General features: G+C 36.9%; 1 protein-coding gene across 1 annotated transcript in view; it reads left to right on the top strand.

Moving 5' to 3' along the window:
• The window catches only part of MALRD1 (MAM and LDL receptor class A domain containing 1), a gene marked incomplete at both ends in the record, with an annotated part of 583874 nt that extends 556491 nt beyond the window's left edge, over window positions 1-27383 (top strand). Inside the window, 2 exons of the mRNA XM_079699366.1 lie at window positions 24338-24413; window positions 27303-27383. Coding sequence (XP_079555492.1) covers window positions 24338-24413; window positions 27303-27383 — 157 coding nt within the window. The remainder of the gene's footprint in view (window positions 1-24337; window positions 24414-27302) is intronic.
• Between the last annotated feature and the right edge of the window lie 273 nt (window positions 27384-27656).

Raw genomic sequence — 27656 nt, 5'->3', positions numbered from 1 at the left:
CTGCACGCAGGCTTTCTCTAGTTGTGGTGAGCGGTGGCTACTCTTTGTTGTGGTATATGGGCTTCTCATTGCGGTGGCTTCTCTTGTTGTGGAGCACAGGCCCTAGAATGCATGGGCTTCAGTAGGTGCTGTGCGTGGGCTCAGTAGTTGTGGCCCACGGGCTCTAGAGAGCAGGCTCAGTAGTTGTGGCAAACTGGGCTTAGTTGCACCACGGCACATGGGATCTTCCAGGACCAGGGATTGAACCCGTGTGCCCTGCATTAGCAGTCGGATTCTTAACCACTGTGCCACCAGGGAAGTCCCCTATTAATTCTTTAGTTGTTTCTTAAGTGCCTAAAATATGTCAGACAATGTGGATACAAATATGAATGAAAATCAGTCTGGACTTAACATAGTGGGGAAAAAACAGAAACAAAGCCACTAAGTGAAATACTGGTTTTGTGCTAGGAAATACATGTATTAGTCAGCATTCTCCAGAGAAACAGAAAGATAAGATAGATAGATAGATAGATAGGTAGATAGAAAGATAGCTAGCTAGTTAGATATCCTATTGTTTCTCTCTTTCTCTCTGTGTATATATATATATATATATATATCTTTAAATATCAAATACATAATATATATTTAATGTATAAACATAATATATTATACAATATATATCATTAATACATTGGTAATTATTATATAACTATTGTTATATTACTATCATTAATACATTGGTAATTATTACATAACTATTGTTATATTACTATATTGTCTTATCATGTTTAAATATATCAGTATATAATATATAATATATAAAGATATCTCAAATTAACATATATCTCTATATAAAGAATTACATATTCATATATTACATTCATGTATATCAGTTACATAAATTAATATTAATGAAATAATCAATATTTTACTTGTATTAATAAGAAAATTAATAATGGAATATATTAAGAGAGAGGGATTTCTTTCAAGGAATTTGCTCCTGTAATAGTGGGGACTGACAAGTATGAAACTTGCAGGGCAGGCCTGCAAGCTGGAAATTCAAGTAAGGGCTGATGGTGCAGGCTTGAGCCCAAAGCCTGCCAGACAGACTATTAGACTAGAAACACAGGTAGGATTTTCTGCTGCAGTCTTGAGGCAGAATTCTTTTTTTTTTTTTTTTTTTTTTTTTGCGGTACGCGGGCCTCTCACTGTTGTGGCCTCTTCTGTTGCGGAGCACAGGCTCCGGACGCGCAGGCTCAGCAGCCATGGCTCGCAAGCACAGCCGCTCCGCGGCATGTGGGATCTTCCCGGACCGGGGCACGAACCCGTTTCCCCTGCATCGGCAGGCGGACTCCCAACCACCACACCACCAGGGAAGCCCCAGAATTCTTTCTCCTTCAAGAAATCTGAGTCTTTACTCATAAAGCCTTCAAGTAAGTGAATGAGGCCCACCCACATTATAGAGGGTAATCTGCTTAAAGTTTGCTGACTGTAAATGCTAATCACATCTGCAAATTCCTTCTCAGCAACATCTAGACTAGTGTTTGAGCAAACAACTGAGCTCCATAGCCTAGCCAAGTAAACATATAAAATTAATCATTGCAGTATATAAATAAGTTGTCATATTAACACAACCAGTGGGAGTCCTCAGAAACAACCCTAAATTTCACATCTTCTTCAGATTCCTATTGGACAGCCTGTACTGTCAGGGCTAAGGAGAGACCTCTCAGGCAAACATTGGTGGCACCACAGCCCAGCCTGACAGAGCCACCTCTCCTTTCTCTCCTCCATTTCTGTCATTCTTCTGTAATTTTACACCTTCTCTTCGTCTTTTCTCCTCGCTGCTGATTTACCGCCCTGTCCTCTTCTCTCTCACTAGTACCTTCTCTTCTGATTTCCAAAATCTCAAGACAGTGGTTTTATTCCCTATATCTCCCCCAAACAAATATCACTCAAGACAGTGACATTTGTATTTCTCTTGTAAGTGATCTCCTGAATTGTTCACTGCACACCCTGCCCCAGAGGCCACAGTGAGGAAGTTCCTACTTTGGACCTGCCTTGGCCCAAAGGTGGGGAAGACCCAACCCAGAGCTACCACAATCCCTCTGCTAGTCCTTTGGATTGGGGGAGGCTTACCCTGAGGCGTCAGAGACTTCTCAAGGATTTGTGGCACAAATAGTTTCAAGGGAGTCAATTTACAGATGCTCAAACTTCATAGATTCTCTTCTGACTAAGAAGGGTGCATTTGGCCCAGGGCATTGCCTCTCCTGTTTCTTCTTTCCCAGATGTCCTCATTACCTTACACTTATCCTGATACTTACCAAAAAAAGATTCCTGTAGCAAAAGAGATTTGAGATAAGCAATATTGAAAGGGGAACAGGAGATAAATCTTTGCCAAATTTATCTTCTCAGTTTCCCAATCTTTCTCTGTCTCTCTTCCTCTTTCTCTCCTTTCCCACTTAGAATTTGAAATCATGATTTTTTTTTAATTGAGGTATATTGTTTTACAACGTTGTGTTAGTTTCTGGTGTACATCAAAGTGATTCAGTTATATGTGTATATTACATATATTCTTTCTCAGATTACTTTCCATTATAGGTTTCTACAAGGTATCAAATATAGTTCCCTGTGCCATACAGTAGTGCAGTAGTACAGTACAGTATTTTATATACAGTAGTGTGTATCTGTTAATCCCAAACTCCTAATTTATCCCTTCCCCCCACCCTTTCCCCTTTGGTTTATTTTCTATGTCTGTGAGTCTCTTTCTGTTTTCTAAATAAGTCCATTTGTACCATTTTCTTTTAGATTCCCTGGGACACATTTTAACATATGCATCTGAGTTTAACAATGAAGTCAGTCTTTTTCTGAAAATTAAGTTTGATTTTGTTGATTGGATAGTTAGCAGGGCTGGCTTTGTCATTTAGATGAGATGGCAGACAAATTCCATAATTTTAAAGAACTCAATATAAAATATTTCAGAAATTATATTCTTTGCAGCCACTAAACTTATCACAAAAATTTTAGATATTCACATGAAAATGTAAAAGGAGATGCATATTTTTCTAAATTATTTTAGGGAAAACTCAAGTGGCAGGGTTCAAAGACCACTGCACCAAGTTTAATTTTCCACCATTTGCACCCTCCACATACACCCTACCCTTGGGAAAAGTCTCACCATTTCCCCAAAGTGCATGGCTTTTCACACCCTCTGCCTGGCAGAACTATACAAACTGATGTATTTTTGATACTAAGCAAAAATATCCTGGCATCCCTTCAGGGTTAGTCACTGAATTGTCAGAATGTTATCCTAAAGAAGACAGTTATAGCTCCATTATGTAGGGTTACTACTAAACTATTTCCATATTAACCAGTTTGTATCTTTACATCCCCAGTTTCTAGCATTGTATGCATAAGTGATACCCAATACACGCCCACTGAAGGCTATCTATACTTCATTGAACATTATCCATACTTCTGACCATCACCAAAAACATTGCTCATGTCTACTAATTACTTTTAATTTAAAATGTTGCACATTAACTTTTAAAAAATGTCTTTTTGCATGAAATCTTTTAAGCCCTAAAGCAAGTTAGAATGCTTGGCCAAGAGATGGCTAAATGATAACAGTGACTCACCTTGAAAATAATACCAAAACTTTGAGATAGGCAGGAATTAATGTAAGCAGGAAATTCATCATCCTCTCTAAATAAACCTTAACCTTAAGATTTTTCATTAGATTTTATAAAAAGAATCTGTAGCATAAGAGGCCCTTCAGTGACTTGAAAGACACATTTTTTGTATTAATTTCTTAAAAACATAGGATGGAGCACTGCATGCTCAGACAATGCTAAGCACAGCAATGAGACTCTTAAAGTTGTTTTCAGAGATGCAGTTCCTGGATTTTATTATACATTCTCTGACCTTTCTGTTAGCTACTTGCCATTGAATGTATTAGTGAGGACACTCTGATTGCAGGGGAAGAAAGCATCTCAAGCACCTTAATCAAAATAAAGAATTTAGTGTAACAATGCACATGTCTTCCAGAGCACAAGGGTAGGAATAAAGAGATCAGACCTCAGGAAGGCCTGGACCCAGCAGTATTCTTCATCTGCCTCTCATCTCTGCTGCTTTTTGCTTCACTCTTGGTGAAACAAAGAAACACTCTGAAAACACACTTCCTTTACTCTCTGTCTATATAACAAAAAGGTGTTGACTAGAGAATGTATGTTTGTTACTCATTATGTCCCCAGATCCGTGGAGAGACAATATCTTTGTTTTTACTTCTCCATTCCATATTCCAAAGGATAACCCTCTGATTAGCCCACTTGGGTCAAGATCCCATTTCTGGTCAAATCAACTGTGGGTGAGCTATGGGTCAGGATCAATAGTACAAACATGGCTGCTGGGGGGGAGTGTCATCATGAAAGGTCTCTGAAAGGTATCCACTACACCTGTGTCCATGGTCCAAAATCCACCAGATTTTTACTCATGACACTTTAGAGGAAGCAACAAATGTAGCAGCCTTCTAGAGCTGTTTGTGGTTCATACAAAGTAGATGTGACAATCCAGCCTACACCTAGAAATCTAGATTAAAGGTTACAAATAAATAGTGGACTATTTATTCTTCATTTGCTGAGGCCACATAATACCCACAGCTTTCCTATTTTGGACTATATCATCTTTGCCTGGGGGAAAATATGCAATAAATGGCTGTTTATTATGCTGCATTGTGGCACTTACTCCTAAAGAATTGTGTTAGTTTAATAAATACACTAACAAATGTTAAAAATCAACAAACCTATTTCATTCAGTTATTCTGAGAAATAAGATATGTCTTTTCTAGAAATTTTCTGAATAATTTCATAGGATTGTATGTATGTGCAACAGTAAAAAGATTCCTGATTAGGAAATTATAAGACCTGAATGTGATCTTGGGAATGCCTCATTATTCAATGCCACAAACATGTGCTAGTCTTGAGAAAGCTCAAAGGTATATAAGATTATCATCTTATATGCTTTCATAACTCCATTATAATATGTATTTGACTATGGCATGTGTAACGGTAGAAATGTAAAACAAAATACTTTGGGGGTAAAATGGAAGGAAAGAAGGATCAAAAGATTGATGTTAATATTTCTGATAAGAAAGAAGGTTATTAGGATCCCAAAAGCTATACCAGCTGCCCATGAGGATTACAGATGTTCTTGTTTGAGATTTATGAATAAGTGGCCCTGACTTCCAAATAAAATATCTATCTCTATAACATTATTCTTTCTTCCAGACCCTTTCCCACTGCTGACACCCTGTATGATAATGTGGCTCTTTGGAGGCAGAAGTTTTGCTTCTCTTCCAGTGTGAGATCCTGGCATAGACCTAACCGGGGCCCAGAGATGGGTATTTATTCTTAGTCAAAATCAAAACCTTACTTACTCTATGCCTCAAGGCATTCAGCTGCTCTTTCAGTTAGAATGTCACCAGTGAGCCTGTCCTTGGTCCCTGAAATGAATACTTAGTCTTAGCAAACTGGAATTCCACTAGCGGCAATGACCAAGCTTGTCTCATAACGCTTGCAAGCCTTTGCTCTCTCCACATGTGCATTTGCCCTCAAGAAGTACAGCTGTTAAGATCCACGAACTGAACTCCTCAGTCTCAGTTCTTTGTGCATACATTGGCCATGCTCCGCCAAACCCTGCTAAATGTTTACTTTGAGCTAGAAAAGCCAAATGGAGAGCAGGGTTTTGAAATCTTCCCCTTAAAAATGGGATTGGACCATGTGTTATAATGATGATTTCTCCTCTTCCTCCTCCTTCTTTTTCTTCTCTCTTTTTTTTTTAAATAAGAATCTTATGCAGCCTGTTCTTTTATACTTTTCCCTTCATCCTCACCTTTGTTTGTTTGTTTTTTTATCCTGAAATGGTAGAACAGGCCCATAAAATAGGCCTCAGAGGAAAAAGAGTCTTTGTCCCTAACTGATCACATCTCTGCTCCTCTCAGAAGAGTCCCATTCCCTACCCTGTGGCCGGGAATTTCATGAAGTCAGAACTCCTCTTATTTAGAGTGGAGTGAGTAGTGCACTGGGCAAGCCTCGGCATATCACATAGAGGTGATATATTCTGGGGAGCCAGCAATTCAGATGGATGAAGAGGGCTGCAAAGGGAAGGTAGCAATTGTATAAAGACTTGAAGGATGGAGAATCCAGGCAGAGATGAAGAAAGAGGGTTCCTGAAAATAAAAGAGAATGTGGAAACTTATGGTTTTCAAATTGACTGACATAGCTATAGAATGGGGGTGGGAGAACAAATTAGATTACACTTAGAAAAGTGTATGGTAGAGAGGTGGTTAAAAGTTTTGAATGCCTATTTTAAGGAGATTTCAACTTATTTTTAAAAATTGGGCTAAGTGCTGGCTATCTTCTGTCTGTCCCCCCAAGTCCACCCTCTACACTTCTCCACCAAACAGGATGGAGAGGGTAGAAGGTGGATCTGGAGACCTGACCTCTATGCAATGCATTAACGGGCTGAATTTATATTCATCTGAATTCATATGTTAGGCCAAAGTGGAGCACCCTGAGGGAGGAAAGAGAGAGGGGGCTGGGTATTCATAACCCTGGCTCCTGCCTACATGGTTCCAGCTGACTGCTAGCAGTGACAGGTCCATGAGGAGCCCCTATGCATTCCACAGCTGTACCCTTCTCAGTCTGCCTCGTTCCAGCCTAGGGTGATAACAGACATGTCACTGGCCCAGCCTACTGCATCATTGCTACTGGTTTCTTTATATTCTGGCCAAACCTTTGCAAACTGTCACTTGATCAAACACTCCTCAAATTTCCTAGTTTGAGTATGTCAGCTATTTCCTGCTAGGGCCTTAACTGATGCAAGCCAGGGAAGTGTTTTAAGAATGTAAGAAGAATGACAAGATCATATCTATGGTTAAAAAAAGAATGCAGAGCATGAGAACAGATTAGGAAAAGATTAAGAAAGCGATCTGCAGTCTAGAGGACATAAGCCTGTTTGAGAGGTTAGATGAGAGACAGTGAGAACTTGAACTTGAGCAGTGGTGACCGACCTAACATAGGACGTGAAGAAAAAGCAGGGGTCAAAGTTGATCCAAGGATGTTATATCTAGGCAACTGCATAGTTGGTAATGCCACTAACAGAGATCCAAAAATCCAGGAAGAAAAACAGGCTGGGCAATGGGGAAGAAAACTATTTTGATATTCTGTATTTTCTTATACATAAAATGAGGAAGTTGAACTAAATTTTTCCCAAATGTCTGTCATGTATATAGGCCACCTCCACAATTTAGGGCATGACTATATATTATGTTTACTATTCTTTTTATTTATTTACTTATCTTTAAATAGACTTTAGAGTTTGGTCCTTTGGGTCCTGAGTATTCCCTGGTTGTAATGTAACTGCATTAAGCCTTTCAGCTATTAGGGTGCCTTTTATCTGACTGAGTAGTACCCTACCTTTATCTTTCATTACAATTCCCTGAGAGAGTTAATGCTTATTTAAAAAAATTTTTAAAGTATCTAACTTACGATATTAAACCAGGCACTTGGCAAATCTTTCTGTATGGTGGTCTTGGCCATGCAGCTGACTGATGGTTAAAAACAGCAATATCTGGGACTCAGTTATAATTCTATCCACTGATAAAATCTCTGGGAAGCAGAGACATCAGTGTCTGTTTACTCTGCTCCTTGCCTAATGCACAGTGTGCATTTCATAAGTAACATGTAGGGCAGATGAAAAATAAGACGGCTAGGATCTGTAGATTTGCAGTAATACATCAAAGTCTTGGAATTCAGGCTCTATGGGCTGATTATGCCCAAGACATTGAATGAGTGATGCCAGATGCCATCTTTTCCAGACTCTAATGGCCAAGAAGAGCTTGTTGGTCAAAGGAAGATAGAACAAATTTTCAGAAATGCTAGGCTTCTTCCTTTGCCATAAAAATAAAACATAAAAAGAGAAAACTTTCACAAAGGCTAACCACAGAAGTTGTGTCATCTGAGAATTTTCCCAGGTCATGTTGGACAAAAAGTAAGCACTCCTACCTCTGAGCTTCCAAAGTGCTTTGTTCTCAGCCTCGTTTTTCCCTTGTCACATTGACTTTTGGTTTGATGTCTCCCATAACAGATTGTGAGCCTCTTAGTGGTAGGGTCCTTGTCCTATTTATATTGAGATTCCTTAGAAATTCATTGTAGTAAATATCTGTTAAATCAAATGTCTCAGCCTGTTTCCAGTAGGATGTTTGAGCCCAAATGAACATTTTATATTCCAAGAAATATTTTACTTGGCCTCAATGCTCCAGGATTTATTCCTACTATAATACTCACAGATGACTCTTAAAGTTAGGATATCATTGTTCGGTATTCTTGAAGAATTTCAATGTAACTTGATTGACCTTCATGCCATTCTATAGAAGCTGAAAGCAAATAAAAGAATCCCAAATGAGCCCTACATGTATGACCCTTAGCAAAATCATTATCGGGGTCCATGATGGGCTACAAAATTAGCCCATGGTCAGAAGCTTACATCCTGGAATATTAATGAAGGATATTAGAGAATACCAAAAACCTACAAGTATGAACATTCATAATCTATGGAAGAAACTGGGCATCAAAACACCTGGGCATTTCAGGGAGGCAGGAAATTCACTTTACTTTAAAAAGTGATGATATTCACTCCTCTCAGTATTGTCCTCACACTATACCATTTAATTTGGATATCTATATGTGTGACAGATTTCACCCTGAAGTTTCTGAAAACAGTGCCTGGCATCTGACAATCTAATCTAATCAATCTAACTGGTAATCTAATTACCAGTTTTATTTATAAGGATATTATTACTCTCATTCTACTTTCTTTCATGAGTACATAGATTAACTCTTAAACTAATATTCATATTTATCAAATGAACAAAATTAGAAATTTCACATGAATTTCAAAATCATTTGCTGTTTTTACTAAATAAGTAGTAGCTCTTTAAATAACCAGTTCCCTGGTCATTTATGATATTATTTGACTATGCAAAATCAGCTTACATGCAATGTGTTAGGAATATAAGTCTGGAATAATGAAAGCTTCATTGGTGTGTACGTGTGTGTGTTGTCACTGCAAACTCTCCCAAGTTGTTTCAAATCTATTGTCATTGGATACAGACTCCAAATAGTCTAAGAAATAAATTCTGTGTAAAAAATATAAAGAGCACTTTACTGTGTAATAGCCCCATATTCTAAATTTTTGATCTGAAGATAGCTATTTTGCCATTTTAATACAGGTGACTATTTGGCAGAAATAATCCCCAGGGCAGGATTCAAGGTCCTTTTCAGCGTCTTCTGTCCGTTCACTATAAATCTTACATTAGCAGGAAGACAGCATTTCAGTCCTGAAATATTTCAGTGTTGCATGTGTTTCCTCATATCCAAGCAATTAGAGTAGAAGAATGTGTTGTAGGAAATCAGAGTTGCTCCTTGAAAGAGGTAACCGGTTTAAATGAGGAAGGACAGGAAGGCAGTACAGAAAAGTGAGGTGTGTGCTATTAGCAAATCATTTAGCTCTGCTATGGCATGTAGCAAATACATTTAGTTCCTTTTGCTGGAGAATCAGAATTCTAAATGTTGTTCTTTATTAATGTTAGTAGAGGGTAGGGAATTTCAGAGAGGGGAAGATGGGATCAGCTTCATAATTTTTCATCACTAACTGCTTTGCCATCCTTCTGATAGACTCTTTTCTGCTTTCAAATTATGTTTCACACAATTTCTCCTTAAAAGCATCCTTAGGGACACTCTTACAAGTTCAACAATCTGTTTACTGTGTTGGAATTTCTCGTTCACTAATGAATCAAAGGACAGAATGACAAGAGAACTTGAAAGACCAGCTTATTTTTGTCTTTGTAAAAAGAAACACATATATCAGAAACTCTCACCGATTCATTTATGTACTTGTTGGCAAACATTTATTAAGCATCTATTATGTGCTGGGCACTGTGCTAGTCGCTGGGAATATAGAAGTAAATGATAATTTACACTCTGGTGGAGACAGCATATAGAAAAGCAAATAATGTCAATTCTTCAACAAGCATATATGAAACACATGCAGTTGCTTCCTACAAAGGTCTGGAGAAACACAGGTAAAAGAGAGGCCAAGTCTCTTTCAAAGGTGAAAATAATATGGTGGGGAAATTGAAGAAGGATTTAGTGAGTATATGCTGCATCGCTCAAGTCTGAATTCATGGATTGAAATCCCCAAGATTAAAATGAGGAAGAGCAGACAGAACAGCTTGTGTCAAGGCACAAGCTATAATGGAGAATGGTGTGGTTGGTGTGAATAAAAACATAGGTCAGGTAAGGAAAAATGATAGGAAATTTACTGAGAAATAGCAGGGATAGACTATTTTAAAGAAATCTACATAGAATGCTAATCATGTGCTTGTGTACTTATAATTTCTCTTTATGTTTTAAAAATAAGTTGTTCTAAAATAACTACAAGAAAATGCAATTTTATTGCTTTTTTCAAATTTTAAGTATTATAAGCTGAACTAATTCATAGACCCAAGAGAGTTTTAAGTAAATGTATTAATAAATCCAAAATAGGGTATATTTAAAGGAATTTGTAGGTATTTGTAAGTCATAATGAAATAAGTAAGTTTTTCTAGATAGTCATATTGTGTTGTCAACATTAGATTGTCTGAAATGATTTAGAAAGAAGCAAGTTGCTAGGTGATTGCTGAGGGAAATCACGAAGACTGATAATTAACTTCAACATTGCAATCAGTTTCAATCAAACAGATTATGTGTCTATGGGAATTCAATAAGAAAATCAGAGGGAGTTTTCATATAGAGCAATTTACATGAAAAAAATATTTCATTCTGATCGAAGAAAGTTATATAGTACTTGGCCCTTTCCAACTGTGGGACTTTGAGGTATCACATTCATTCAAAGAGAAAGGAAGAGAAAATATTTTCAGAAGAGGTAGCTAGCACAACGTTAGCCAGGCAAATGTGTATTTACTCATACTTGAACACCCAGTGTTAGTAGAAGAGAGCCAGCAAAACTATGTGTGATGAAGGACCAGCTGTGTTTTGCTTTGTTTTGTTTTCAATCCATCACATACCAATGCTTTTGTAAGAAGTATTGGAAAAGTGAAATTAAAAGACACACAAAATACTAGTCTAAATTTCTTATTCCGAGCCTCAACAGACATAAATTTACTCTATCAAATAGCTACAAACATTTCTAAACACCTATCCTCAATCTTTGTATTTATCTCATCATGGAACGATAAACAGAATAAGACCATAACCATACATAAATCACACTCTGAGTAGCTCTGCAGTAGAGTACATGGCACATATTTGGGACTCAAGTAACGTTTCTGAGATAAATTGGAAAATAAAGATTTTATCTCTGCCCATAGGAAGTTAACATTCAAGTGGAAGAGACATGAATGTAAATAGATAAATGCAACTAAGTTCATTTTTCTAGACGGATTCTTAAATAGCGTTGTCAACAGATTTAGAAAGAAGCCAGTCACTAGGTGATTGCTAGGGAAAATCGCAAAGACTGATAATTAACTTCAATACTGCAATAGGTTTTTAAGCAAAGAGATTACATGTCTGAGGGAATTCAATAAGGAAATTAGAGTGACTTTTCATATGGAGCAATTTACAGGGAAAATATTTCATTCCAATTAACAAAAATTCCATATATCCTGATAGTAAAATGCACACTGCACCGTGGAGTACAAAGAAGAGAAACGGTTTATCTGGCTCCAGAGCTGATAAAGGCTCTGGCCAATGAGGAGGGTGCTTAAGAGCAAAAACGGGAATTATGACCTACTTAAAACCCCTAAGAAGTGCAGCAGGGATGGCAGGTAGACGTTGAGAAGAAATGCTAAAGAGAGAGGAGGCAGGAAAGATTGCGGTAGGGATCTTACCTTTCAGGCAAATGATTTATAAGGAGCCAGGGCAGGGTGGGGGCGAGGAGCTCATGCAGGGGAAACACCTCATGATCTTTTCCAAATTGTAAAATCACCACCCCACTCCCAAGATTCTGATATACAGCAGCCTAATGAATAGAATTTGGGAAGTACAGCAAAGTGCCAGAAAAGAATTAAAAATGACATTGAATGTCGCTGCCCAGAGATAGAGACTGTTACCATTTTGATGTGTCTTGTTCCAAACTTTTATCAATGTGCACACATGTACATGCACCTTTCGTCTTGAAAGTCTGTGTTCTACTATCCGTCCGGTTCATGTTAGGTGGTTGTGAATGTGCTAGAAGTCGGTGGAGACTGCCCTCCCATTGGCAACATGGGGTCTCCTTAGGGTTAAGCTACAGGAACCTGGGTTAGCTTTATTCATACTAATTGCTTCCATGTTCCTGGGCATGTTCCCATGTAAGCACTCTGCCACAGCAAGATCGTATTAAACAGTGACATGTTTTGTGGTTAGTGATATTTATTTCCTGCCTCAGAAGACTAGGAGAAAAATATGGCAGCTGCTGTATCATATGAATGAGTTTAGCAAACTTTGGTGTTCCAGTGGTTTGGTTTTGTGACCCCGGATGATTAATCCTTTCCTTTCCCTTTTGGGGCATTTCTGGTTATATTTCCAAACCCAATTCTTTCTGAACTTTTTCACCCAAAACATTTGGTTCAGCTTCTTCCTTAAGGACTGGGAAATGAAAACTTGAGCTCATGGACATATCCCCTAAATTATCCCTGCTGTTTCAAATAGACTTGCTTCTTTTCTTTCTTTCTGTCCCGTGTTACAGATTGTTTGTTCTAATTCTTTTTTTTTTTTTTAATGTTATCATCTTGCCAAAGATAGAGACCATTATATGGGTGAATATTTTTGTTTACTACTCTTCATGATGTCTTCCCTTTTTTCTTTAGCAGTGGTCAAGTAATACAGTATTTTACAGGAGTATACATTCAGTGAGAAAAGGATGATTTATAGACTCACTTTATTCTATCTTATAATGCTTTATGATGTGCAATTTTATTCTATCTATAGATTCTTTTTTTTTAAACTGTCCTTTTTATTTTTAACTTTTAATTTAATTATAAGTGACACACAGTATTATATTAGTGTCAGGTGTAAAACACACCTGATTTGATACTTTTACACATTAAAATGTGATCTCCACAATAAGTCTAGTTACCACCTGTCACCATTCAAAGTGAGTACAATAGTCTTTTTTTTTTTTTTAACATCTTTACTGGAGTATAATTGCTTTAAATGTTATGCTTGTTTCTGCTGTGTAACAAAGTGAATCAGCTATATGCATATGTATATCCCCATATCCCCTCCCTCTTAAGCCTCCCTCCCACCCTCCCTATCCCACCCCTCTAGGTGGTCACAAAGCACCGAGCTGATCTCTCTGTGCTATGCAGCTGCTTCCCAATAGCTATCTATTTTATATTTGGTAATGTTTATTTGTCAGTGCTACTCTCTCACTTCATCCCAGCTTACCCTTCCCCCTCCCCGTGTCCTTAAGTCCATTCTCTACGTCTGCGTCTTTATTCCTGTCCTACCTCTAGGATCACCAGAACCATTTTTTTTTTTTTTTAGATTCCATATATATGTGTTAGCATATGGTATTTGTGTTTCTCTTTCTGACTTACTTCACTCTGTATGACAGACTCTAGGTCCATCCACCTCTCTACAAATAACTCAATTTCATTTATTTTTATGGCTGAGTAATATTCAATTGTATATATGTGCCACATCTTCTTTATCCATTCATCTGTCGATGGACATTTAGATTGCTTCCATGTCCTGCCTATTGTAAATAGTGCTTCAATGAACATTGTGATACATGTCTCTTTTTGAATTATGGGTTTCTCAGGGTATATGCCCAGTAGTGGGATTGCTGGGTCATATGGTAGTTGGATTTTTAGTTTTTTAAGGAACCTCCATATTGTTCTCCATAGTGGCTATATCAATTTTCATTCCCACCAACAGTGCAAGAGGGTTCCCTTTTCTCCACACCCTCTCCAGCATTTATTGTTTGTAGACTTTTTCATGATGGCCATTCTGGCCAGTGTGAGGTAATACCTCATTGTAGTTTTGATTTGCATTTCTCTAATGATTAGTGATGTTGAGCATCCTTTCATGTGTTTGTTGGCAATTTGTATCTTCTTTGGAGAAATGTCTATTTAGGTCTTCCACCCATTTTTGGATTGGGTTGCTTGTTTTTTTTTTTGATACTGAGCTGCATGAGTTGCTTGTATATTTTGGAGATTAATCCTTTGTCAGTTGCAAATATTTTCTCCCATTCTGAGGGTTGTCTTTTCGTTTTGTTTATGGTTTCCTTTGCTGTGCAAAAGATTTGAAGTTTCATTAGGTCCCATTTGTTTATTTTTGTTTTTATTTCCATTTCTATAGGAGGTGGGTCAAAAAGGATCTTGTGATTTATGTCATACAGTGTTCTGCCTATGTTTTCCTCTATGAGTTTTATAGTGTCTGGCCTCACATTTAGGTCTTTAATCCATTTTGAGTTTATTTTTGTGAATGGTGTTAGGGAGTGTTCTAATTTCATTCTTTTACATGTAGCTGTCCAGTTTTCCCAGCACCACTTATTGAAGAGGCTGTCTTTTCTCCATTGTATATTCTTTCCTCCTTTATCAAAGATAAGGTGACCATATGTGCATGGGTTTATCTCTGCACTTTCTATCCTGTTCCATTGATCTATACTTCTGTTTTTGTGCCAGTACCATACTGTCTTGGTTATATAGCTTTGTAGTATAGTCTGAAGTCAGGGAGCCTGATTCCTCCAGCTCTGTTTTTCTTTCTCAAGATTGCTTTGGCTATTCGGGGTCTTTTGTGTTTCCATACAAATTGTAAAATTTTTTGTTCTAGTTCTGTGAAAATTGCCATTGGTAGTTTGATAGGGATTGCATTGAATTTGTAGATTGCTTTGGGTAGTATAGTCATTTTCACAATATTGATTCTTCCAATCCAAGAACATGGTATATCTCTCCATCTGTTTGTGTCATCTTTAATTTCTTTCATCAGCGTCTTATAGTTTTCTGCATACAGGTCTTTTGTCTCCTTAGGTAGGTTTATTCCTAGGTGTTTTATTCTTTTTGTTGCAATGGCAAATGGGAGTGTTTCCTTAATTTCTCTTTCAGATTTTTCGTCATTAGTGTTTAGGAATGCAAGAGATTTCTTTGCATTAATTTTGTATCCTGCTACTTTACCAAATTCATTGATTAGCTCTAGTAGTTTTCTGGTAGCATCTTTAGGATTCTCTATGTAAAGTATCATGTCATCTGCAAACAGTGACAGTTTTACTATCTATAGATTCTTATAACAGATTTAATGTGCCACACTGTAATTACACACTACAAATTGTAATCTTGGTGCTGGCTTTTTTATGATAAACACAACCATATTAAAATGCCCCTCATTGGAATTCCCTGGCCGTCCAGTCATTAGGACTCCTTCCTCTTACTGCCAAGGGCTGGGTTCCATCCCTGGTCGGGGAAGTAAGACCGGACATGCTGCACAGTGCAGCCAAAAAGAAATGTTCCCCAAATCTAATTCTCTAACACACTGTTGGCTTCAAGTGTTCCATTTAATCCCTCCCCCTTCTTGCTACCACCCTCTCCTAGATAGTTTTACTGAGACACATTTTGGCATAGTCTCAGTCTGATATTTTGAAAGATATTTGTTGAAACAACCTCGTGAAACCCATTGCTGGTCTTCCTAAAATAATGCTGTGTGCACTTGTTACCTTGTTAGCCTAGAGTGTAGTGACAGGATGCATACCGTAAGACTTCTCTCCTGAGTTGGTGAAGATGTGCTTCTAAGCAACTGTTTTTTTCTTTTTGTTTGTTTTTTGAAAGTATGACCTATGTGATTGATTCTTTTGTCCTGCTTAAATTTGAATTGGAGAATCTTAAAGTTAAATTTGTATCCTACATTAAGTAATAGACTCTCAGCATACCCATGTCATATACTGTCCCCATCTCTTTCCCTCTGGCTCAACTCTATTTTCCAGTTCTAAGAATCCCTTTCTCCACTTCCTGTTTCTCATGTCTTTTTTTTTTTAATTTATTTATTTTTGGCTGTGTTGGTTCTTCATTGCTGCATGTGGGCTTTCTCTAATTGCAGCAAGCGGGGGCTACTCTTCGGTTGCGGTACCCAGGCTTCTCATTGCAGTGGCTTCTCTTGTTGCAGAGCGTGGGCTCTAGAATGCAGGCTCAGTAGTTGTGGTGCATGGGCTTAGTTGCTCCACAGCATGTAGGATCTTCCCAGACCAGGGCTCAAACCCATTTTCCCTGCATTGGCAGGCGGATTCTTAACCACTGCACCACCAGGGAAGTCCCTTCTCATTTGGCTTATATTCTTCTATTATGCTTATCTTTGCAAACTGCCATAAAGTTGCTCTCATTACAAAAAGGACAAAGTGGTGTCTAAATTAAAAAATGTGTGATACCTCTCCTTAAAAACAGTCTATTCAGACAGGCTAAAATTTGGATTGGAAACAGTCAGAGACCAGGTGTAAAATAAAACTTGTCTAAGGTTTTGAGAAAAGAAAGATGACGTACGTGAATCGTGTGGCACCGATGATTGCACAGGACATGCAGTGCACCAATCTCCTCCTATTACTACAAGTTAAAGATGAACAAACCAAAAACAGAAAGAAAAAAAAAGGAAAACTCATTTTTATAGGTTCTAAGATCAGGAAGCAAAAATAAGAGCATTACTCATTAATTTTTATAATGAGACAGAGAAAAAAATTATTAGTACCCTAAGAAACAAACATTTCTAAAAAGATCTCTTCTTGACAGACATATGTTTAATGAACATTAAAAACAGATATGAGTAAAAGTGGAGACCAGAAATATTTTATTTTTGTTAGGATTTTATAATGTATTTTCCCTTTATCTGAAAGATTAGCACACTCAGAAAGACTTCATAGAAAGTCTTAGGACTGGAAACATTTGGAAAAACCTAATTGAAGAGTTTAAAATGACATAGGTGGAAGTGAGTAGAGTAGAATTGAGATTTACTTCTCTGAGACACTTCAGATTCACCATTAATCAGGCTAAGCAAAATTTAATATAATAGGCATGACTCCCAGAATAAATGAATTCCATTTCCACCAGTGAAATGATTGTATTTCATAATTTAGATGGGTCCTTTTTTAAAAAAAAATGTCACCTGTACTTTTATGGTTAGAAAACATTTTTCCCCAGCAGTAACAACTCAAATATTTATAGCCCGAAAACTCACATCAACCCCTGATATTTATACATGGATATTTCATACCTCTTATTTTTCAGAGAATATGAGATATAAGGGACACAGACCTTTATTTTTCAAATATTGTAAAATGAGTTATTTGTACCAAATTAATTTTTCTCCAATAATATGACTTTTTCAGTTTCCATGTAATGAAAGAGATAGAAGGACCATCCCTATTCTATTATACTCTGCTCATCTTCAGGAAAGCCCCCAGGCTGCTCCTCTGGGCTGGCACTTAACCAGCTGAAAAACAAACTAAAAAAAAAATGGAAAGAGAGGTCAAAAGTAGGCTCCTGGCCCGCTTAGAGTCTTGGTCTAAGTGGAACAGAAATCTAAACACAAATGTGACTCCATGATAACAGTAGTAAAAATGAATGTCTTTTCTCTCTGAGTATTGATGAAGTACATTGCTGGGAGTAGGCATGGAAGAACAGAGTAGAGAGCTGGTTAGTGGCTTTTTTTCCATCATTAAGCCTTTGGACTATGTGCATTCATTAAGTTATTCTTTCTATAAACATTCAGTTGATTCCTGCCACACTAGGTACTGTATTAGGTGCTGAGATAGAAGAGTAAACCAGACAAGGTCCTTATCCTCCAGAGGACTTATAATCTAGTGGAGGAAAAACCTCATTTGCTCGATCTGTAAAAAAGGCATAAACAAGATGATTGTAAAGGTCCTTGCTAGCTCTAAATAAATAAATTTATTTTAAAAAATTAAAAGTACTACAGTGAGTATTATTACTAATTTTGCCACTTCCTTATTTTTTTTCCTTTATCCCAATGTCCTTTCATTGGTCCCAAGTTTGCGGGTCAGGAGAAACAAGTAGGAAGTTTAAAAGAAGTTATAAATGACAAAAGGAGAGAATAAGAAAAGAAGGTAAAAGAATAGCACTGGACTGTTAGTGGGCATCTACTTGTGGTAGTCATTTTATAAATGTAATTTAATCTAAGAGACAGAAATCTAGCAAGCTGCCACCCTCCAAAAGAAATTCTAGAGGCAGGAGAAAATAATGATCAACTTTGTAAGTATAGGACCTAACACAATGTTTGATAGATAATATGTGTCCTAGAAATGTTGGATAAATTTAAATAAACATGAAAGATGATAATAACATAATCAGCATTCTAACATTTCACCACCTTAAGGAGTGAGTCACCACATTATAGACATCATTTTCTTTCAGGCCTTTAACTCAGGACAGTTATTTCTTGGATCTTAGAATGTTCTTCAGCATTTAGAAACAAATATAGAAATCATTTCTTTAGTGGAAGCATGAGAGCAAATTCCTCCACACACACATGCACAGCAAATATCTTTTGGTAAATAAATTATCATGTTTATCTCTGCAAATCACCTTGATAGCTGCCTTAGGATTGCCCAACTTCAGAAAGTGTTGTTCTCCATACTTTTTAGTAGACAGGTTTTTACAGTAGAGTTTTATAATGCAATCCACCTGGATGTAACAGGAATCATCATGCATGGCCATCTCAAATGGCATTCTACCTTACTTTTATAATTTGTGCTAAAGTTTTGAGCTCATCTGAACATTTTCTAAGCCTATTTTTGTGTGTGTGTGGTATACGGGCCTCTCACTGTTGTGGCCTCTCCCATCGCGGAGCACAGGCTCCGGATGCGCAGGCTCAGCAGCCATGGCTCATGGGCCTAGCCGCTCCGTGGCATGTGGGATCTTCCCGGACCGGGGCACGAACCCGTGTCCCCTGCATCGGCAGGTGGACTCTCAACCACTGCGCCACCAGGGAAGCCCTTCTAAGCCTATTTTTTTTTTTTTTTTTTTTTTTGCGGTACGCGGGCCTCTCACTGTTGTGGCCTCTCCCATTGCGGAGCACCGGCTCCGGACGCGCAGGCTCAGCGGCCATGGCTCATGGGCCCAGCTGCTCTGCGGCATGTGGGATCTTCCCGGACCCGGGCACGAACCCGTGTCCCCTGCATCGGCAGGCGGACTCTCAACCACTGCGCCACCAGGGAAGCCCTAAGCCTATTTTTAAATATGAATACATTGTGACAGATTTACTCCCATGAGATGGTAGTGGGGACTACCACTAGGTGTTTGGTGGACTTGACTAAGAAGTGTGAGTAGTTTCTCAGACACACGAAATGACATCCCAGTAAATTGGAGAAAAACATGCCTGTTCTTAACAGAAAGAAAGTAAACCACTAATTGATAACCAAAAACAACAATTAATTTAGTAAATAAAATTAATAATTAATGACACTCAGTAAGACAAATTATAAAAGTTGATTAAAATTATTAATTAATAAACTTACAATATGTGTGAATTGATGTTTATTTTGAAGTATAGACTTGTCAGTAAAAACAATTCAGGCATTGTCTTGTCATTCTTTCCTTGTAACCCTCCTGATAGCCATTCTTCAACATGCAGGGTGACACCTATGCTTACTGTCACCTTGTTTTTCTTTCAACCTAGATAAAGGTTTATTCACTTATCCAGTCTAAAGGTTTCACATTAAGTGACAATCAGACTCTACCCAAAACTGTCCAAACATTGCCATAATAATTTGCCTCATACGCTAGCATTACAATTTAGTTTTATATTAATGAAGATTTTATAGTTCCATTAAGCTAGTGATAAATGTGTTTACCAATAAGAAACCTTAACCAGAGCAAGTAGACAAGGAAAAGAAAAAAAAAGCCATCCAAATTAGAAAGGAATAAATAAATCTATTACAAATGACATGATCATGTATATACAGAAAATCCCAAAGAATCCACCAAAAAGCTACTAGAGCTAATAAATGAATTCAGCAAAGTTGCAATATACAAAATCAACACATAAAAATCAGGTGTGCTCCTAAATACCAGCAATAAACAATCAGAAAAAAAAATTAAGAATGCAATCACTTTTGAGAATAGCATCTAAAAGGATAAAATACCTGGGAATAAATTTAACCAGGGAGGTGAAATATTTCTACACTTAAAATTACAAAGCATTACTGAAAAAAATTAAAGAAAACCTAAATAAGTGGAAAGACATTTCGAGTTTATGGATGGGAAGACAATATTGTCACGATGTCAATACTGCCCAAAGCAATCTACAGATTCAACACAGTGCCTATTAAAACTCCAACAGCCTTTTTTGCAGAAATGGAAAATTGACCCTCAAATTCATATGGAATTGCAAGGGCACCAAAAAGCAAAAGCAGTCTTGTTAAAGGATCAAGTTGGAGGGTTCACACTTCCTGATTTCAAAACTTACCACAAAGCCACAGCAAACAAAACAGTATGGTATTGGCATATGAATATACATAGAAATGAATGGGTTATAATTAAGAATCCAAATATAAACCCATACATCTATGACCAGTTGATTTTTGACAAGTCCATTCAATAAGGAAAGAACAGTCTCTTCAACAGGTATTGCTGGGACAACTGGATTTCTACATGCAAAAGAATGAAATTGGACCCCTACCTCATACCACACACAAAAATTAACTCAAAACAGATCAAAGACTTCAATATAAGAGCTAAAACCATAAAACATTTAGAAGAAATCATAGGAGTAAATCTTCATAACCTGGGATTTGGCAATGCATTCTTATATATGACACCAAAAGTATAAGAAACAAAAGAAAATAAATAAATAAATTGGACTTCATTCAAAAACTTTCAGCATCAAAGGGTATTAAGAAAGTGAAAAGACAGCCTATAGAATGGGAATATTTGAAATCATATATATGATAAGAGTTTAATATACAGAATATATAAAAACTCCTACAACTCATCAAATCGACAGACAACCCAATTAAAAAAAATAAGCATACTTGAATAGACATTTCTTCAAAGAAGATATACAAATGGCCAATAACCATATGAAAAGATGCTCAACATCATTAGTCATTAGGGAAATGTGAATCAAATCTATAATTAGATACCACTTCACACCTTTTGGGATGGCAATAATAGTAATAATAAAATAGAAAATAACAAGTGTTGGTGAGGATGTGGAGAAATAGAAACCTGCATACATTATTTGTGGAAATGTAAAATGGTACAACTGCTATGGAAGACAGTTCGGTGCCACCTCATAACCTAAAATAGAATTACCATATGATCCAGCAATTCCATTCCTAGTTATGTACCCAAAGGAGTTGAAATGGGGCCCAGATACTTATATGCCAATGTTCAAAGCAGCATTATTCACAATAGTCAAAATGTGGAAACATCTCAAGTGTCCATTATCAGATGAATGAATAAACAAAATGTAGCATATGCATACAGTGGAATACTATTCAGCCATAAAAATTATTGAAGTTCTTATACATGCTACAATATGGATTAATCTTGAAAACATTATGCTAAGTGAAATAAGTCAGACAAAAGGATATTGTATTATTCCACTCATATGAAGCACCTAGACTAGGTAAATTCATAGAGACATAAAGTAAGTTAGAGGTTACCAGGGGCTGGAGGAAAAAGAGAACAGTTTTTATTGTTTAATGGCTATAGAATTTCCATTTCTACTGATGAAAACATTTTAGAAATAGGTAATGGTAATGGTGGCACAACACTGTGAATGCAGTGAATGCCACTGAATTGTACACTTTTTAAAAATGGGTAAAATGGCAAATTTTGTTATATATATTTTACAAAGTTTTTTAAATTAATAAAATTAATTTTATTAAAAAACTTTGAATTATATTCTTTAAATGGGTGAAGTGTATGGTGTGTGAAAGTCATGTTTACTGGATGCAACATAGATGAAGTTTTGTTTTATTTTTTGTTTTTCTTCATTGCCCATCTACAGTGATATCAGATATCTATTTAAAATACTTTCATGTTTTTAATCAACACTAAAACAATTTTGTTAGTTAATAAGCCATGAAGTCAATTCCTTTAGAGGTGTTCATATGCTCACTAAATTTAAATTGGAAACTTGCATCAGAAACATTTTCTCTGTTTAGCCCCCTCACAATGCCACCTTATACAGTGCCTGCAGATATTGGATGTAGCTGAAGCTTAATAATAATTTAAGTGAATTCATCACAAGTTAGGGGAGGAAAACTCATGTGATCCATGCAGCTTCCTCTCCTCTACTCTAAGCTTCTAAGTCAATGTCTTGCTGATTCCTAGAGGTCACTCCATTCTTTGAAACCTCAGCTCTTAAAGAGCTGTCTGCTTAATGACAGATACAGTAAGTTAAACAAGCATTTTTTATCCTAATGCAGACTATCTTGCACCATACAGTGTTAGAAGTGGCAGAAAACTTCATAGTCAAACATTTTGTTTTCCTCATATCAGGATCCATCCTTTTAGGTAAAAGTGTGTTTTACTTAAACAAATTATGCTTGAATGTATATAATTGATGAAGGTGGAAAATTATATCATAGAACTTGAAAAGGTAAATATATGGAGTTGACATTTAAAATTTTTCTTAATGGAAGTATCTATGGGCAGTGAGTAATATTTTACCTTTTAAACAGGAAAGACATTAAGAATTAAGCCCAACAATTCAGAGATTTCCAATGTTGGGAGACATACACTTGATCTGGAAAAAATAAAAGTTTGAGATTACTAATAAACATAATTTGAAGTAAACAAATTTGCTCGCCTTCCACTACTCATACTGTGACCCTTTCTTGTTTTATTACAACTCCATATCCTGACACTTATGTATCACCCTCCTTTCTTTATAGTCACCCAATCCCCAAAGGCTGACCACTTTATTTTAATAGAAAATTATTTAAGACTTAAACTCCTTCAGAAGAAAAGTAGCTTCAATAGCTGAATTAATAGGGTTGGAAAATTGATCAATTTACTTGACTTCTGCCTGCCAATATTGCTTCAGGTCATCTGGGGTCTCAGCAGTTCAAAGCCAAAAATAATCACCTCATATCAAAATCTTTTGTGTTGCATGTACCTCAATTCTATCCCACTGCCAGCCGAGCCTGTCCCTCCAGTTCCTGGTTGTCTGCCCAGTCTTTGGACCATCTGTCCTGTCTAGTCTTATGGTTTGGGTTTCCTCCTGTTCCCTGATTTCATGCCTGATTTCAGCCAAGAATAATTTTTCTGAGCTGTCGGTGTTTGTGGCTCTCCCATCTTTACCTAGTTCCTAATTTCCATTTTGTTCTAATCCTCCCTCCCTGCATGTTGTTTCTGCTGTACCAGCCTTTGCTTTCACATTTTGACATATTTCAAAACACCACTTCATGTCCCATCCAGTCTGTTTTGAGAGCAGCACTGTCTAGGCTCTTGCTCTAACTATGACAATTATTGAGTTTACTACTCTGAGAACGTAACATTGACTAGTCTTGGAGAGAGAAAAAGCAAAGAATCAAGCACCACTCATTAATTAGACCAACTCATAAGTTTTCAATTAGTGGTTAAGGTTAACTTGTTGCCTCACCATTTAAGAGTTGTGACCAGCTATACCAGGGCTACTTGTCTTCTGGTAAGTCTATTGACTCTTAAGTAACTGAAGTATAAAAAGGAAATGATCATTTAGGAGCTCAGTTAATCAGAGTAAATTATGCAGATCTAGACCAGTATGTGAGATTACCAAGGACATGCCTCTTTATGATCCATGAAAGGAAACAGTAACATAAAGATCTCTTCAAAATGCTCATATTTAAATTTGCTGTTTAAAATGTTAAATACTATGACATGCACTACATACAAATCTTTATGACAGACACTGTCATGGAAAATAGTCCTCAGGATGTGGTGGGTTTGGCAACTCTTGAAGTCGATGAGACTTCTAGGTGGCCTTTCCTTATAACCAATTCAACTTTATATAACATTGTTCTTTCTAATCTTGTACACCTTGGTATTATTTGAATAATATTTAAGCAATCAATTTTAAGAACAACTTTTTTTATGTGCTTGGGGTTTTTTGGATTTAAATATTCAGAGGTAAAATTACATTTGCTTTCAAGAATGTGTTTGCCTTGGTATCCTGCAAAAAAGTCTTTACTTATGGAAATACTTTCATAAAAATAAGTACACTGGCTAGATAATATGTCTCCCAAAAATTTCTATCAGATAATAGCCTAAAAATGTCATGTGGTGCATTTTAATATTTACTTTTCTTTTTGTGGCCCTGGGTGCTTTAAGGAAAACTAAAAGAAATGTTAACTGTGCATTTGTTAATCCAATTTATGGGAACTGGAGCAACCCAGAGAAAACAGAGGTAAGTGGTAATGAACTGTATTGTTTCAGAATGGGGGACAAGCCTGCACATGCACACACACACACACACACACAGTGTTGTCCGGACATGTTCCCATATCATGGTTAAAAGATGTGTTTTTAGTGGAATTATTTCTCCACTAAAGAGATGGGATGGGAAGGAGTTTCAGTCTCTAAATATGCAATGAGAATTTTCCATTTCAGGATGGTTTCAATCTGCTTGTAGAATCAGTTCACTGTTAAATGGCTTTGTGGTCACTGTTCATACCCAAATAGAGCTGACAAATCTGGAAAACATCAGTTTAACCCACAAAGTATTAGTCATCTACTCACAGTAACTCTTCATTGACTGTTCTTCGTATTTTATTCCCAAACACAAAAGGGGGAATAGCGTTCTATGCTCTCTTTCAATTCAGGTGTGGGCTGTGAGGGTCGTTACCTGATAACTTAGGAAGAGAAAGGAGAAAGTAAAGTGTATTACATCTTTCTTGGCCTTTTTTAAGGGCTACTCCTTATCAGTGCAATATGAAGTAGGCTAGAGAGAAAATGGCAAGTATAATAAAATCTCTCTCACCCCTTTCTTAAATAGGTAACATGAGCATCCATCTGGGTATAAAACAGGATTAACCATAACACATCACTTCTTCTGTATGAAAGCTTCCTTACATCTGATTTTAGAAATATTGTATCAAATTCATTCTTTTGTGAAAGTGAGCATGTAGAAAGCCAACTTTCATTTTCTCCTATTATTTTTTTAATGAAAATGCTCCATAAAACAGTTGTTACTGTTGCTGGAACCGAGTAGCAAAGGTTTCAGATCAGGTGGTTTCTAGTATTTTTGAGTGATGTGGTTGAAGTCTAACACAACCCTTGACTTTTTTATTTCTGTTACCTGATAACTTAAAAAGAGGAAAGGAGAAATTAAGGGCATTGCATCTTCAATAATGATGTCATATACACTTTTAGTATTGTTTTGTTAGGAATGAAAGGAAGAAGTAAGATATTTCCCAGAACACAGAATTAATTTGGATGATTTGCCAAGTCAGTCAAGTCATAGAATAAAAATGAAAATGTAGCCCTATTTAATGGATAATAAACAAATAAATAAATGAATATTTAAGAAACAAAATGTAATACATCTTCTTGACAAAGTAGGAAGGTGTAATAAAACCTATTTTCATTTTTACTAAAGAAAGAAAACTTAATCTTTAGCTTAGTTTAATCTTTAGTATCTGAAAATTACAAATGATGTAAGGAATTAAAATGTTTTAAATTTGACATTTTTATATTTATCATTCCTCTTTTATGTTTTTTTCTTTTGATTAAGAATGGCTACAGAAGAAATCCTGTCATAGCTCTAGACTTCTGTTGCTATTTTGATTTCTATTGTTTCAGAAACAAATGACTTTGTATTAATTAAACTAAGTGCACCTTCCCTGACATTGTAACAGAGAAATAGACTTCCCCGAAAATACTCTTCTGAACATTCTTAGAGAAAATTCTCATATTCTGATATAGAAATTGAGAGAATAGTATAATGAAAACCACATACCCATCAGCCAACATCAACAATTATCAACCCGTGGTCATTCTTGTTTCACCTCTACTGCCACCTACTCCCTTCATCCACCAGAATGGTGGTGATATTTTTTTACATAGACTTAATTTTCTTTAGAGCAGTTTTAGGTTCAGGGCAGAACCTAAAACTTTCCATATACTCCCTGCCCCCACCCATGCATAGCCTCCCCTATTATCAACATCCACCACCAGAGGGGTAGATTTCTTACAATTGATGAACCTACACTGATATGTCATTATCACCCAGAGTCCATAGTTTACATTATGGTTCACTCTTGGTGTCAACCAGAGTGTTTTTAAGCAAATTCCAGATATCATTTAATTTTACCTGTACAGACTTCAGTTGTACCAGGATAAAAACATAAAAAATATATAACCACAGTAACATGCTTAAACATTTAATAATAATTCCCTGACACAATCAGATATTCAATCAGTGTTCAACCTGCCCCAATTGTCTCATAAGTAAGTAGGGGGTTTTATACTTTGTTATTGTTGCTATATTTTTAAAATCATGATCCATATAAGGTATATGCATCCAAATTGGTAGACATGTCTCTTAAGTCTCTTTAATCGCTAGGTTTCATTTTCTCTCTCTTATTTCCACCTTGCAGTTTATTTGTTGAAGAAATGAGGTTGTTTGTCCTATACAACTTTCCATGTTTTAGATTTTCTAATATATACTGCAAAATATAATTCTCTGAGCTGAAAGCTGTTGGTTGTTGTTTTTTTAAAATTTTTTGTTTTGTTTTGTTTAACTTAACTACACTCAAAACAGCAGACTTAGAGAAACCAGCACCATAAAAAGAAGCAGTCAAGATCCTGGCCACTACATTCCCCCATCCCACCAGAGGTGAGGATGAGGCAGTGGCTCCTATGCCACTAGAAGACGCTGGGCATACATCAAGACTAGGCCTGTGTCAGTGGTTCAGGCAGTGTGGACTGGAGGTGCTGAAGTAGGAGGTGGTGATGCTCTAGTTATAACTGAAATGAAAATCCATTAAAAATTCACCTCAGGGCTTCCCTGGTGGCGCAGTGGTTGAGAGTCCACCTGCCGATGCAGGGGACATAGGATCATGCCCCAGTCCTGGAGGATCCCACATGCTGCGGAGCGGCTGAGCCCGTGGGCCATGGCCACTGAGCCTGCGCGTCCGGAGCCTGTGCTCCACAGCGGGAGAGGCCACAACAGTGAGAGGCCCGCGTACCACACACACACACACACACAAAATTCACCTCAATCTGCATGATCTGGAAAGAAGTCTCTTATTTTAATGCCTAAAATCATAACTTTTTTCAATGTGTTTTTCTTTAGAGTTCTATGTACTCCTTCTCAAATCCATTATATGACACAACATCAGGAAGCCTGGAGACTGTATCTAATCATCTCAAATAGTACCATCAAAATCAAGTATGCTTGGGACTTCCCTGGTGGTCCAGTGGTTAAGACTCTGAGCTTCCATTGCAGGGGGTGCAGGTTTGATTCCTGGTTGGGGAACCGAGATCCCACGTGCTGCATGGTGTGGCAAGAAAAAGAAAAACCAACCAACCAGCCAACAAACAAACAAAAAGATCAAGTATGATCTTGTATTCCAGTCCGTGAAATCTGATAGAAACTCATGCAATAGTAAAAATAGGAGGGATTCAGAATACTACTCTAATTATTACA

This window comes from Hyperoodon ampullatus (assembly GCF_949752795.1).
Source record: "Hyperoodon ampullatus genome assembly, chromosome: 3".
Taxonomy (NCBI): Eukaryota; Metazoa; Chordata; class Mammalia; order Artiodactyla; family Ziphiidae; genus Hyperoodon; species Hyperoodon ampullatus.
The sequence above is the reverse complement of the archived record's forward strand: the minus strand, read 5'-3'. Positions and strand labels throughout refer to the sequence as shown.